This window comes from Oncorhynchus clarkii, chromosome 5 (genome assembly GCF_045791955.1).
Source record: "Oncorhynchus clarkii lewisi isolate Uvic-CL-2024 chromosome 5, UVic_Ocla_1.0, whole genome shotgun sequence".
Classification (NCBI taxonomy): Eukaryota; Metazoa; Chordata; class Actinopteri; order Salmoniformes; family Salmonidae; genus Oncorhynchus; species Oncorhynchus clarkii.
The window spans coordinates 97,686,593-97,701,546 of NC_092151.1; the positions used below are offsets into that span (position 1 = coordinate 97,686,593).

At 46.4% G+C, this 14,954-nt stretch overlaps 1 protein-coding gene across 2 annotated transcripts in view; it reads left to right on the forward strand.

Annotated features, from left to right (window-relative positions):
• The window catches only part of LOC139409601 (TRAF3 interacting protein 2-like), a 69,618-nt gene extending 60,603 nt beyond the window's left edge, over positions 1–9,015 (forward strand). For both annotated transcript variants that reach the window (XM_071155010.1, XM_071155009.1), the window contains exon 10: positions 5,074–9,015. In XM_071155010.1, coding sequence (XP_071011111.1) covers positions 5,074–5,220 — 147 coding nt within the window. In that variant the 3' untranslated portion in view covers positions 5,221–9,015. The remainder of the gene's footprint in view (positions 1–5,073) is intronic.
• The last annotated feature ends 5,939 nt before the right edge of the window (positions 9,016–14,954 follow it).

The following is a 14,954-nucleotide window of genomic DNA, read 5'->3' on the forward strand; positions in this document are numbered from 1 at the left end:
AGCTACCCATACTCCAGTCACCATTCTGCGGGACAGCTACCCATACTCCTGTCACCATACTGGGGGACAGCTACCCATACTCCAGTCACCATATTGGGCTGCATCTACCCATACTCCAGTCACCATATTGGGCTGCAGCTACCCATACTCCAGTCACCATATTGGGCTGCAGCTACCCATACTCCAGTCACCATGTTGGGCTGCAGCTACCCATACTCCAGTCACCATATCGGGCTGCAGCTACCCATACTCCAGTCACCATATTGTCCTGCAGCTACCCATACTCCAGTCACCATATTGGGCTGCAGCTACCCATACTCCATTCACCATATTGTCCTGCAGCTACCCATACTCCTGTCACCATATTGTCCCGCAGCTACCCATACTCCAGTCACCATTTCGGGCTGCATCTACCCATACTCCAGTCACCATACTGGGGGACAGCTACCCATACTCCAATCACCATACTGGGCTGCAGCTACCCATACTCCAGTCGCCATACTGTGGGACAGCTACCCATACTCCAGTCACCATACTGTGCTGCGGATACCCATACTCCAGTCACCATACTGGGGGACAGCTACCCGTACTCAAGTCACCATATTGTCCTGCAGCTACCCATACTCAAGTCAACATATTGTCCTGCAGCTACCCATACTCCAGTTACCATATTGTCCTGCAGCTACCCATACTCCAGTCACCATACTGCGGGACAGCTACCCATACTCCAGTCACCATAATGGGGGACAGCTACCCATACTCCAGTCACCATACTGGGCTGCAGCTACCCATACTCCAGTCACCATCCTGGGGGACAGCTACCCATACTCCAGTCAGCATACTGGGCTGCAGCTACCCATACTCAAGTCACACTACTGGGGACAGCTACCCATACTCAAGTCACCATATTGTCCTGCAGCTACCCATACTCAAGTCACCATATTGTCCTGCAGCTACCCATACTCAAGTCACCATATTGTCCTGCAGCTACCCATACTCCAGTCACCATACTGTGGGACAGCTACCCATACTCCTGTCACCATACTGGGGGACAGCTACCCATACTCCAGTCACCATATATGGCTGCATCTACCCATACTCCAGTCACCATACTGGGGGACAGGTACCCATACTCCAGTCACCATACTGGGCTGCAGCTACCCATACTCCAGTCACCATATTGTCCTGCAGCTACCCATACTCCAGTCACCATATTGGGCTGCAGCTACCCATACTCAAGTCACCATATTGTCCTGCAGCTACCCATACTCAAGTCGTCATGTTGTCCTGCAGCTACCCATACTCAAGTCGTCATATTGTCCTGCAGCTACCCATACTCCAGTCACCACACTGGGGGACAGCTAACCATACTCCAGTCACCATATTGTCCTGCAGCTACCATACTCCTGTCACCATATTGTTCTGCAGCTACCCATACTCCAGTCACCATTTTGGGCTGCATCTACCCATACTCCAGTCACCATACTGGGGGACAGCTACCCATACTCCAGTCACCATACTGGGCTGCAGCTACCCATACTCCAGTCACAATACTGGGGGGCAGCTACCCATACTCAAGTCACCATATTGTCCTGCAGCTACCCATACTCCAGTCACCATACTGTGGGACAGCTACCCATACTCCAGTCACCATACTGTGGGACAGCTACCCATACTCCAGTCACCATACTGGGCTGCAGATACCCATACTCCAGTCACCATATTGTCCTGCAGTTACCCATACTCCAGTCACCATACTGGGGGACAGCTACCCATACTCCAATCACCATAATGTGGGACAGCTACCCATACTCCAGTCACCATACTGGGCTGCAGATACCCATACTCCAGTCACCATATTGTCCTGCAGTTACCCATACTCCAGTCACCATACTGGGGGACAGCTACCCATACTCCAGTGACCATACTGGGTGACAGCTATCCATACTCCAGTCACCATATTGTCCTGCAGCTACCCATACTCCAGTCACCATTTTGGGCTACAGCTACCCATACTCCAGTCACCATATTGGTCTGCATCTACCCATACTCCAGTCACCATACTGGGGGACAGCTACCCATACTCAAGTCACCATATTGTCCTGCGGCTACCCGTACTCCAGTCACCATATTGTCCTGCAGCTACCCATACTCCAGTCACCATATTGTCCTGCAGCTACCCATACTCCAGTCACCATACTGTGGGACAGCTACCCATACTCCAGTCACCATACTGGGCTGCAGATACCCATACTCCAGTCACCATATTGTCCTGCAGTTACCCATACTCCAGTCACCATACTGGGGGAAAGCTACCCATACTCCAGTCACCATACTGGGGGACAGCTATCCATACTCCAGTCACCATACTTGGCTGCAGCTACCCATACTCCAGTCACAATACTTGGGGACAGCTACCCATACTCAAGTCACCATATTGTCCTGCAGCTACATATACTCCAGTCACCATATTGTCCTGCAGCTACCCATACTCCAGTCACCATACGGTGGGACAGCTACCCATACTCCAGTCACCATCCTGGGGGACAGCTACCCATACTCCAGTCATCATACTGGGCTGCATATACCCATACTCCAGTCACCATACTGGGGGAAAACTACCCATACTCCAATCACCATACTGGGGGACAGCTACCCATACTCCAGTCACCATACTGGGGGACAGCTACCCATACTCAAGTCACCATATTGTCCTGCAGCTACCCATACTCCAGTCACCATACTGGGGGACAGCTACCCATACTCCAGTCACCATACTGGGGGACAGCTACCCATACTCCAGTCACCATACTGGGGGACAGCTACCCATACTCAAGTCACCATATTGTCCTGCAGCTACCCATACTCCAGTCACATACTGCGGGACAGCTACCCATACTCCAATCACCATACTGGGGGACAGCTACCCATACTCAAGTCACCATATTGTCCTGCAGCTACCCATACTCCAGTCACCATACTGGGGGAAAGCTACCCATACTCCAGTCACCATACTGGGGGACAGCTATCCATACTCCAGTCACCATACTTGGCTGCAGCTACCCATACTCCAGTCACAATACTTGGGGACAGCTACCCATACTCAAGTCACCATATTGTCCTGCAGCTACCTATACTCCAGTCACCATATTGTCCTGCAGCTACCCATACTCCAGTCACCATACGGTGGGACAGCTACCCATACTCCAGTCACCATCCTGGGGGACAGCTACCCATACTCCAGTCATCATACTGGGCTGCATATACCCATACTCCAGTCACCATACTGGGGGACAACTACCCATACTCCAGTCACCATACTGGGGGACAGCTACCCATACTCCAGTCACCATACTGGGGGACAGCTACCCATACTCAAGTCACCATATTGTCCTGCAGCTACCCATACTCCAGTCACCATACTGGGGGACAGCTACCCATACTCCAGTCACCATACTGGGGGACAGCTACCCATACTCCAGTCACCATACTGGGGGACAGCTACCCATACTCCAGTCACCATACTGCGGGACAGCTACCCATACTCCAATCACCATACTGGGGGACAGCTACCCATACTCCAGTCACCATACTGGGCTGCAGCTACCCATACTCCAGTCACCATATTATCCTGCAGCTACCCATACTCCAGTCACCATACTGGGGGACAGCTACCCATACTCCAGTCACCATACTGGGCTGCAGATACCCATACTCCAGTCACCATATTGTCCTGCAGCTACCCATACTCCAGTCACCATACTGCGGGACAGCTACCCATACTCCAATCACCATACTGGGGGACAGCTACCCATACTCCAGTCACCATACTGGGCTGCAGCTACCCATACTCCAGTCACCATATTGTCCTGCAGCTACCCATACTCCAGTCACCATACTGGGGGACAGCTACCCATACTCCAGTCACCATACTGGGCTGCAGATACCCATACTCCAGTCACCATATTGTCCTGCAGATACCCATACTCCAGTCACCATATTGGGCTGCAGCTACCCATACTCCAGTCACCATATTGTCCTGCAGCTACCCATACTCAAGTCACCATATTGGGCTGCAGCTACCCATACTCCAGTCACCATATTGGCCTGCAGCTACCCATACTCCAGTCACCATACTGGGGGACAGCTACCCATACTCCAGTCACCATATTGGGCTGCATCTACCCATACTCCAGTCACCATATTGGCCTGAAGCTACCCATACTCCAGTCACCATTTTGGGCTACAGCTACCCATACTCCAGTCATCATATTGGGCTGCAGCTACCCATACTCCAGTCACCATACTGGCCTGCAGCTACCCATACTTGGTCTACAGTTGTGTCAAAGATATTCTACTAAGATAGACCACATCTTGTCGTTTCCAATGGGAGTGTGCCGAGTAGGTGGGAGTGTGCCGAGTAGATTGGATCAAGTGTTGAGATGGGTTTTTCAAAGCCGCGTTTATTGGTCTATCAGATATCAATTAGATGACTTTGTGACGTCAATAAAATACATGTCCATCATATTCACATTTAGTTCAAAATGAGATGCAGACGTTGGACTGGATTGTTGGAGAAGAGGGACTTCAACACTTGAGTTGATGTAGCTAACTTTAAGTAACTATTTGTTACTATCTACTTGGGACAAACTAGCTAGCTAGCTACCACCTGTAAAATGAAGACCATTTGTGCCTTATAAATATGCATGACGTTCATTAGGAAAACGGCCACTATTTAGTGCACTCGTTCTAAACAATGTCATCTCTATACACACTTAGGTAAGTCAAATCTACCAAACGTAGTGCACTCTGTGTCTTATAGATTCTAGTTTTGGAAACAGAAAACTGTATGGAGATCAAATGTTTCATTGATGAGGAAATTAGCAGAATTTCGGCCAAAATCCATCTCAACCTTCTCCCACTGCCGGCAAACGGGCTTCCTCTCATCACCATATTTGGTAGTGAGAGGAAACGCCAACCGGATGTCTCACATTTATACATCCGGTGAAATATCTGTCTCATTCATCTGTAGTAGTGTTTCTTGTGAAGCTCACTCCTCTCTCTCTCCCTCAGTGTCACGTCCCTACATGGCTCCAGAACACTCATGTCTACAGCTGGCCTAGGGACAGAGATGACGTCCTACGTCGCCTAATGAGAATAGAGAAATACAACCCTCCTCCTATTGGGAAGTTACCGACCATCGTCTCTATCCCCATCTAACTGCACAGCGCCCCCGCTGGACTGGAGGACCGACAGCCGATTTAAACCATAAGGCTTCAGCCACACAAAGACCCATCAATATGGATTAAATCATAGTGTCTGTTTTTGTCTTGTCGTAAATTAAACTCAAGTCAACTATTTTCGGACAAGTTGCATCCATAAAAAGACAGACAAGTTGTAGATGTTCTTTGAGACCATCTCTGTGGTCCTTCAGTCAATCTGTAATTTTCAGACACAAAATCTCTGTTTGGCAGTGACCTAACATTCAGAATGGACCTCTGCTCTGAAGACATCCTCACCCTCCAGATTAGAACCTGTTGCTGATCTGGGACCAGTGAAATACTTTACCTGGATCTTTATAGGATTCAACCGGAGACAGATCTTCTATGATTTGTTGTAAACAACTGTTTTATCTGCTATGATCTGTTAACAACTGTTTTTTCTGCTATGATCTATTAACAACTGTTTTATCTGCTATGATCTGTTAACAACTGTTTTATCTGCTGTTTTATTTGCTGTTTATTTGTTGCTTCAATATATCCACATAATTTTCCTGCCTCATGATGCCATCCATTTTGTGAAGTGCACCAGTCCCTCCTGCAGCAAAGCACCCCCCACAACATAATGCTGCCGCCCCCGTGCTTCACGGATGGGATGGTGTTCTTCGGCTTGCAAGCATCCCCCCTTTTCCTCCAAACATAACAATGGTCATTATGGCCTAACAGTTCTATTTTTGTTTCATCAGACCAGAGGACATTTCTCCAAAAAGTATGATCTTTGTCCCAATGTGCAGTTGCAAACCGTAGTCTGGCTTTTTTATGGCGGTTTTGGAGCAATAGCTTCTTCCTTGCTGAGCGGCCTTTCAGGTTATGTCGATATAGAACTTGTTTTACTGTGGATATAGATACTTTTGTACCTGTTTCCTCCAGCATCTTCACAAGGTCCTTTGCTATTGTTCTGGGATTGATTTGCACTTTTTGCACCAAAGTACGTTCATCTCTAGGAGACAGAACGATGACGCATGCGTGGTCCCATGGTGTTTATACTTGCGTACTATTGCTTGTACAGATGAACGTGGTACCTTCAGGCGTTTGGAAATTGCTCCCAAGGATGAACCAGACTTATGGAGGTCTACAAAAACAAAATTCTGAGGTCTTTTGATTTTCACATGATGTCAAGCATAGAGTCACTGAGTTTGAAGGTAGGCCTTGAAATACATCCACAGATACACCTCCAATTGACTCAAATTATGTTAATTAGCCTATCAGAAGCTTCTAAAGCCATTAAATCATTTTCTTGAATTTTTCAAGATGTTTAAAGGCATAGTCAACCTAAGTGTATGTAAACTTCCGACTTCAACTGTATGTCTGTCCCTAGCAGCACTGAACACAAACAAAGAGCCTTGTGACATGTTTATACCTCTGTATAAGTATTGCCTGATGGCACCCTATGGCACCCTATTCCCTATATAGTGGGGCCCTGATCCCTACATTCCCTATGGGCCCTGATCCCTACATTCCCTATGGGCCCTGATCCCTACGTCCCCTATGGGCCCTGTTCCCTATGGGCTCTGATCCCTTTATTCCCTATGGGCTCTGATCCCTATATTCCCTATGGGCCCTGATCCCTATGTTCCCTATGGGCTCTGATCCATATATTCCCTATGGGCCCTGGTCCCTATGTTCCCTATGGGCCCTGATCCCTATGTTTCCTATGGGCTCTGATTCCTATGTTCTCTATGGGCCCTGTTCCCTATGGGCCCTGATCCCTATATTCCCTATGGGCCCTGTTCCCTATGGGCCCTGATCCCTATATTCCCTATGGGCCCTGTTCCCTATTGGCTCTGATTCCTATGTTCCCTATGGGCCCTGATCCCTACGTCCCCTATGGGCCCTGATCCCTACGCCCCCTGGTCCCTATGTTCCCTATGGGCCCTGATCCCTATGGGCCATGATCCCTATGTTCCCTATGGGCTCTGATCCCTATGTTCCCTATGGGCCCTGATCCCTATATTCCCTATGGGCCCTGATCCCTATATTCCCTATGGGCCCTGATCCCTATATTCTCTATGGGCCCTGATCCCTATATTCCCTATGGGCCCTGTTCCATATGGGCCCTGATCCCTATATTCCCTATGGGCCCTGATCCCTATGTTCACTATGGGCCCTGCTCCCTATGGGCCCTGATCCCTATATTTCCTATGGGCCATGATCCCTATATTCCCTATGGGCCCTGTTCCCTATATTCCCTATGGGCCCTGTTCCCTATGGGCCCTGATCCCTATATTCCCTATGGGCCCTGATCCCTATTTTCCCTATGGGCCCTGATCCCTATGTTCCCTATGGGCTTTGATCCCTATATTCCCTATGGGCCCTGTTCCCTATATTCCCTATGGGCCCTGTTACCTATGGGCCCTGATCCCTATATTGCATATGGGCCCTGATCCCTATTTTCCCTATTGGCCCTGATCCCTATTTTCCCTATGGGCCCTGTTCCCTATGGGCCCTGGTCCCTATATTCCATATGGGCCCTGATCCCTATATTCCCTATGGGCTTTGATCCCTATATTCCCTATGGACCCTGATCGCTTTATTCCCTTTGGGCTTTGATCCCTATATTCCCTATTGGCCCTGATCCCTATATTCCCTATGGGCCCTGATCCCTATGTTCCCTATGGGCTTTGATCCCTATATTCCCTATGGGCCTTGTTCCCTATATTCCCTATGGGCCCTGTTCCCTATATTCCCTATGGGCCCTGTTCCCTATGGGCCCTGATCCCTATATTCCATATGGGCCCTGATTCCTATTTTCCCTATGGGCCCTGATTCCTATATTCCCTATGGGCCCTGATCCCTATGTTCTCTATGTGCCCTGTTCCCTATATTCCCTATGGGCCCTGTTCCCTATATTCCCTATGGGCCCTGTTCCCTATATTCCCTATGGGCCCTGTTCCCTATATTCCCTATGGGCCCTGATCCCTATGTTCCCTATGGGCCCTGATCCCTATATTCCCTATGGGCCCTGGTCAACAGTAGTGCACTATATGGTGAATAGGGTGCCATTTGGGATGCATATTGTTATTGTTTATCATGATGAGAGGACATATGCCAGAGGCTTCTTCCCTCCATGATTCTAAAGCAGGGTTCCCCAACTAGCGCCCCGCGGGTCATTTTATTTGGGTCCTACTGTAGTGCACTATAAACAGATTAGGGTGCCATTTGGGACGTAGCCCGCGTTATACTGTACTCACCTGTACTGTGTGTTAAACAAGTTCAGGTGTATATTGAACTGTGTGATGACAGACTGAACCAGAACATCCAACCTCACATGACTGACACTCCAAAGTTACCTTCCCTTCAATGAAGTGTTCGAGTTTCAAAAGAAGCGCCTCTTAACTGTACTGTAGGTACAAATTGTAGCAACCTTAATGCCTTTCCCCATGTTGTCTTTCAGGACTGCGCTGCACGTGTGTGATCCAACCATAGAAATCAAATCAAAACAAACACACATTTTAATTGTGTTAATGTTACATTTACATTTTATGTTTGCCCACTCTCTTTCCTTGTAATTAATAATTGTGAATATGTCAACGATGCAGTTGCATTGGGGAGTTTGGAAAATGTTTATGATAGATTGTACTGTATGTCAGTGTCATCATTCATTCATGTGACTGTCATCAAAATAAAATACAATAACATACGATGATGACCGACAGTAAACAGAATGCTTGTAATATCAGCTACTTAGTGGTCAGAACTGTCAGCATAAGCTTTAATAAAATTATACTTCCTACAATGTTCTTACTTCAATAATCATTTCCATGTAGATTACATTGCTTATTGTCAAGCCAAACAATTTTGCATGACAATGAGTTGGCAAGATTGAACAAACAGACTGGCCCTGTTTCAATAGACTCAACTAGTCTATTGATCTGTAGCAGAGAGTTCAGACAGTCTATTGATCTGTAGCATTGAGTTCAGACAGTCTATTGATCTGTAGTAGTGAGTTCCGTCAGACAGTTTATTGATCTGTAGCAGTGAGTTCAGACAGTCTATTGATCTGTAGCAGTGAGTTCAGACAGTCTATTGATCTGTAGCAGTGAGTTCAGTCAGACAGTCTATTGATCTGTAGCATTGAGTTCAGACAGTCTATTGATCTGAAGCAGTGAGTTCAGACAGTCTATTGATCTGTAGCAGTGAGTTCAGTCAGACAGTCTATTGATCTGTAGCAGTGAGTTCAGACAGTCTATTGATCTGTAGCATTGAGTTAAGTCAGACAGTCTATTGATCTGTAGTAGTGAGTTCAGACAGTCTATTGATCTGTAGCAGTGAGTTCAGACAGTCTATTGATCTGTAGTAGTGAGTTCAGGCAGTCTATTGATCTGTAGCAGTGAGTTCAGTCAGACAGTCTATTGATCTGTAGTAGTGAGTTCAGTCAGACAGTATTGATCTGTAGCAGTGAGTTCAGACAGTCTATTGATCTGTAGCATTGAGTTCAGTCAGAGAGACAGTATTGATCTGTAGCATTGAGTTCAGTCAGACAGTCTATTGATCTGTAGTAGAGAGTTCAGTCAGACAGTCTATTGATCTGTAGCAGTGAGTTCAGTCAGACAGTCTATTGATCTGTAGCATTGAGTTCAGGCAGTCTATTGATCTGTAGTAGTGAGTTCAGTCAGACAGTCTATTGATCTGTAGCATTGAGTTAAGTCAGACAGTCTATTGATCTGTAGTAGTGAGTTCAGGCAGTCTATTGATCTGTAGCAGTGAGTTCAGTCAGACAGTCTATTGATCTGTAGTAGTGAGTTCAGGCAGTCTATTGATCTGTAGTAGTGAGTTCAGACAGTCTATTGATCTGTAGCAGTGAGTTCAGACAGTCTATTGATCTGTAGTAGAGAGTTCAGACAATCTATTGATCTGTAGCAGAGAGTTCAGACAGTCTATTGATCTGTAGAATTGAGTTCAGACAGTCTATTGATCTGTAGCATTGAGTTCAGACAGTCTATTGATCTGTAGTAGTGAGTTCCGTCAGACAGTTTATTGATCTGTAGCAGTGAGTTCAGACAGTCTATTGATCTGTAGCAGTGAGTTCAGTCAGACAGTCTATTGATCTGTAGCAGTGAGTTCAGTCAGACAGTCTATTGATCTGTAGCATTGAGTTCAGACAGTCTATTGATCTGTAGCAGTGAGTTCAGACAGTCTATTGATCTGTAGCAGTGAGTTCAGTCAGACAGTCTATTGATCTGTAGCAGTGAGTTCAGACAGTCTATTGATCTGTAGCATTGAGTTAAGTCAGACAGTCTATTGATCTGTAGTAGTGAGTTCAGACAGTCTATTGATCTGTAGCAGTGAGTTCAGACAGTCTATTGATCTGTAGTAGTGAGTTCAGGCAGTCTATTGATCTGTAGCAGTGAGTTCAGTCAGACAGTCTATTGATCTGTAGTAGTGAGTTCAGTCAGACAGTATTGATCTGTAGCAGTGAGTTCAGACAGTCTATTGATCTGTAGCATTGAGTTCAGTCAGAGAGACAGTATTGATCTGTAGCATTGAGTTCAGTCAGACAGTCTATTGATCTGTAGTAGAGAGTTCAGTCAGACAGTCTATTGATCTGTAGCAGTGAGTTCAGTCAGACAGTCTATTGATCTGTAGTAGTGAGTTCAGGCAGTCTATTGATCTGTAGCAGTGAGTTCAGTCAGACAGTCTATTGATCTGTAGTAGTGAGTTCAGGCAGTCTATTGATCTGTAGTAGTGAGTTCAGACAGTCTATTGATCTGTAGCTGTGAGTTCAGACAGTCTATTGATCTGTAGTAGAGAGTTCAGTCAGACAGTCTATTAATCTGTAGCAGTGAGTTCAGTCAGACAGTCTATTGATCTGTAGTAGTGAGTTCAGTCAGACAGTCTATTGATCTGTAGCAGTGAGTTCAGACAGTCTATTGATCTGTAGCAGTGAGTTCAGACAGTCTATTGATCTGTAGTAGTGAGTTCAGGCAGTCTATTGATCTGTAGCAGTGAGTTCAGTCAGACAGTCTATTGATCTGTAGTAGTGAGTTCAGGCAGTCTATTGATCTGTAGCAGTGAGTTCAGTCAGACAGTCTATTGATCTGTAGCAGTGAGTTCAGACAGTCTATTGATCTGTAGCATTGAGTTCAGTCAGAGAGACAGTATTGATCTGTAGCATTGAGTTCAGTCAGACAGTCTATTGATCTGTAGTAGAGAGTTCAGTCAGACAGTCTATTGATCTGTAGCAGTGAGTTCAGTCAGACAGTCTATTGATCTGTAGCATTGAGTTCAGGCAGTCTATTGATCTGTAGTAGTGAGTTCAGTCAGACAGTCTATTGATCTGTAGCATTGAGTTAAGTCAGACAGTCTATTGATCTGTAGTAGTGAGTTCAGGCAGTCTATTGATCTGTAGCAGTGAGTTCAGTCAGACAGTCTATTGATCTGTAGTAGTGAGTTCAGGCAGTCTATTGATCTGTAGTAGTGAGTTCAGACAGTCTATTGATCTGTAGCAGTGAGTTCAGACAGTCTATTGATCTGTAGTAGAGAGTTCAGACAATCTATTAATCTGTAGCAGTGAGTTCAGTCAGACAGTCTATTGATCTGTAGTAGTGAGTTCAGTCAGACAGTCTATTGATCTGTAGCAGTGAGTTCAGACAGTCTATTGATCTGTAGTAGTGAGTTCAGACAGTCTATTGATCTGTAGTAGTGAGTTCCGTCAGACAGTTTATTGATCTGTAGCAGTGAGTTCAGACACTCTATTGATCTGTAGTAGTGAGTTCAGTCAGACAGTCTATTGATCTGTAGCAGTGAGTTCAGTCAGACAGTCTATTGATCTGTACCAGTGAGTTCAGACAGACGCGGAGCCCTGCTCTCTCTGTACTCAGCAGGAATGTGAGCTGATTTGTTCCACTCTGCGCCAACATTTACCTGCAGAATACAGACACAAGTCCTCATAGACATCCATGTATGTGATGCTTCCGGTGGCGCTGCAAGGCTGCGACTCGGCTCTCAAACAAGACAGTGCTTCCCGTGTGTTTCAAATCAAAATCAAACTACATTTTATTCGTCACATGCGCCGAATACAACAGGTGTACCTTACATTGAAATGCTTATTTATGAGCCCTAATGAACAATGCAGTTTAAAAAAAATACAGATAAGAATAAGAGATAACAGTAACAAGTAATTAAAGAGCAGCAGTAAAATAACAATAGTGAGGCAATATACAGGGGGTTACCAATACAGAGTCAATTTGCGGGGGCACCGGTTAGTTGAGGTAGTATGCACGTGTAGGTAGAGTTATTAAAGTGACTATGCATAGATGACAACAGAGAGTAGCAGCAGTGTAAAAAAGGGGGGGGGCAATGCAAATAGTCTGGGTAGACATTTGACTAGATGTTCAGGAGTCTCATGGCTTGGGGGTAGAAGCTGTTAAAACCTTTTGAGGATCTGAGGACCCATGCCAAATCTTTTCAGTCTCCTGAGGGGGAATAGGTTATGTCGTGCCCTCTTCACGACTGTCTCGGTCTTAGTTTGTTTGTGATGTGGACACCAAGGAACTTGAAGCTCTCAGGCTGCTCCACTGCAGCCCGTCGATGTGAATGGGGGCGTGCTCGGTCCTCTTTTTCCTAATAGTCCACAATCATCTCCTTTTTCTTGATCACGTTGAGGGAGAGGTTGTTATCCTGGCACCACACGGCCAGGTCTCTGACCTCCTCCCTATAGGCTGTCTAATCGTTGTCGGTGATTAGGCCTACCACTGTTGTGTCATCGGCTAATTTAGTGATGGTGTTGGAGTCGTGCCTGGCCGTGGCAGTCATGAGTGAACAGGGAGTACAGGAGGGGACTGAGCATGCACCCCTGAGGGGCCCCTGTGTTGAGGATCAGCGTGGCGGATGTGTTGCTACCTACCCTCACCACCTGGGGGCGGCCCGTCAGAAGTCCAAGATCCAGTTTCAGAGGGAGGTAATTAGTCCCAGGGTCCTTAGCTTATTGATGAGCTTTGAGGGCACTATGGTGTTGAACGCTGAGCTGTTGTCAATGAATAGCATTCTCACATAGGTGTTCCTTTTGTCCAGGTGGGAACAGGCAGTGTGGAGTACAATAGATTTTGCATCTGTGCATCTGTTGGGGCGGTATGCAAATTTGAGTGGGTCTAGGTTTTCTGGGATGATGGTGTTGATGTGAGCCATGACCAGCCTTTCAAAGCACGTCATGGCTACAGACGTGAGTGCTATGGGTCGGTAGTCATTTAGGCAGGTTACCTTAGTGTTCTTGGGCACAGGCACTATGGTGGTCTGCTTAAACATGTTGGTATTACAGACTCAGAAATTAAAAATTACAGAAATGTTCCATACGCACAAAAAGCGTATTTCTCTGTAAAATTAGTTTACATCCCTGTTAGTGAACATTTCTCCTTTGCCAAGATAATCCATCCACCTGACAGGTGTGGCATATCAATAAGATGATTTAACAGCATGATCATTACACAGGTGCACCTTGTGCTGGGGACAATAAACAGCCACTCTAAAATGTGCAGTTTTGTCTCACAACACAATGCCACAGATGTCTCAAGTTGAGGGAGTGTACAATTGGCATGCTGACTGCAGAAATGTCCCCCAGAGCTGTTGCCAAAGAATGTATGTGGACACCTGCTCATCAAAATCTCATTCCAAAATCATGGGCATGAATATGGAGTTGGTCCCCCATTTTGCTGCTATAACAGCCTCCATTCTTCTGGGGAAGGCTTTCCACTAGATGTTGGAACATTGCTGTGGGGACTTGCTTCCATTCAACCACAAGAGCATTAGTGAGGTCGGGCATTGATGCTGGGTGATTAGGGCTGGCTCGCAGTTGGCGATCCAATTCATCCCAAAGTTTTTTGATTGGGTTGAGGTATTTGTATTTATTATGTATTATGTATTATTATGTATTTATTAGTTCCTGTCAAGGCAGCAGATACTCTTCCTGGGGTTTATTATGGATCCCCATTAGTTCCTGTCAAGGCAGCAGCTACTCTTCCTGGGGGTTTATTATGGATCCCCATTAGTTCCTGCCAAGGCAGCAGCTACTCTTCCTGGGGTTTATTATGGATCCCCATTAGTTCCTGCCAAGGCAACAGCTACTCTTCCTGGTGTTTATTATGGATCCCCATTAGTTCCTGCAAAAGGCAGCAGCTACTCTTCTTGGGGTTTATTATGGATCCCCATTAGTTCCTGCCAAGCCAGCAGCTACTCTTCCTGGGGTTTATTATGGATCCCCATTAGTTCCTGCCAAGGCAACAGCTACTCTTCCTGGTGTTTATTATGGATCCCCATTAGTTCCTGCCAAGGCAGCAGCTACTCTTCCTGGGGTTTATTATGTATCCCCATTAGTTCCTGCCAAGGCAGCAGCTACTCTTCCTGGGGTTTATTATTGATCCCCATTAGTTCCTGCCAAGGCAGCAGCTACTCTTCCTGGGGTTTATTATGGATCCCCATTAGTTCCTGCCAAGGCAGCAGCTACTCTTCCTGGGGTTTATTATGGATCCCCATTAGTTCCTTCCAAGGCAGCAGCTACTCTTCCTGGGGTTTATTATGGATCCCCATTAGTTCCTGTCAAGGCAGCAGATACTCTTCCTTGGGTTTATTATGGATCCCCATTAGTTCCTGTCAAGGCAGCAGCTATTCTTCCTGGGGTTTATTATGGATCCCCATTAGTTCCTGCCAAGGCAGCAGCTACTCTTCCTGGGGTTTATTATT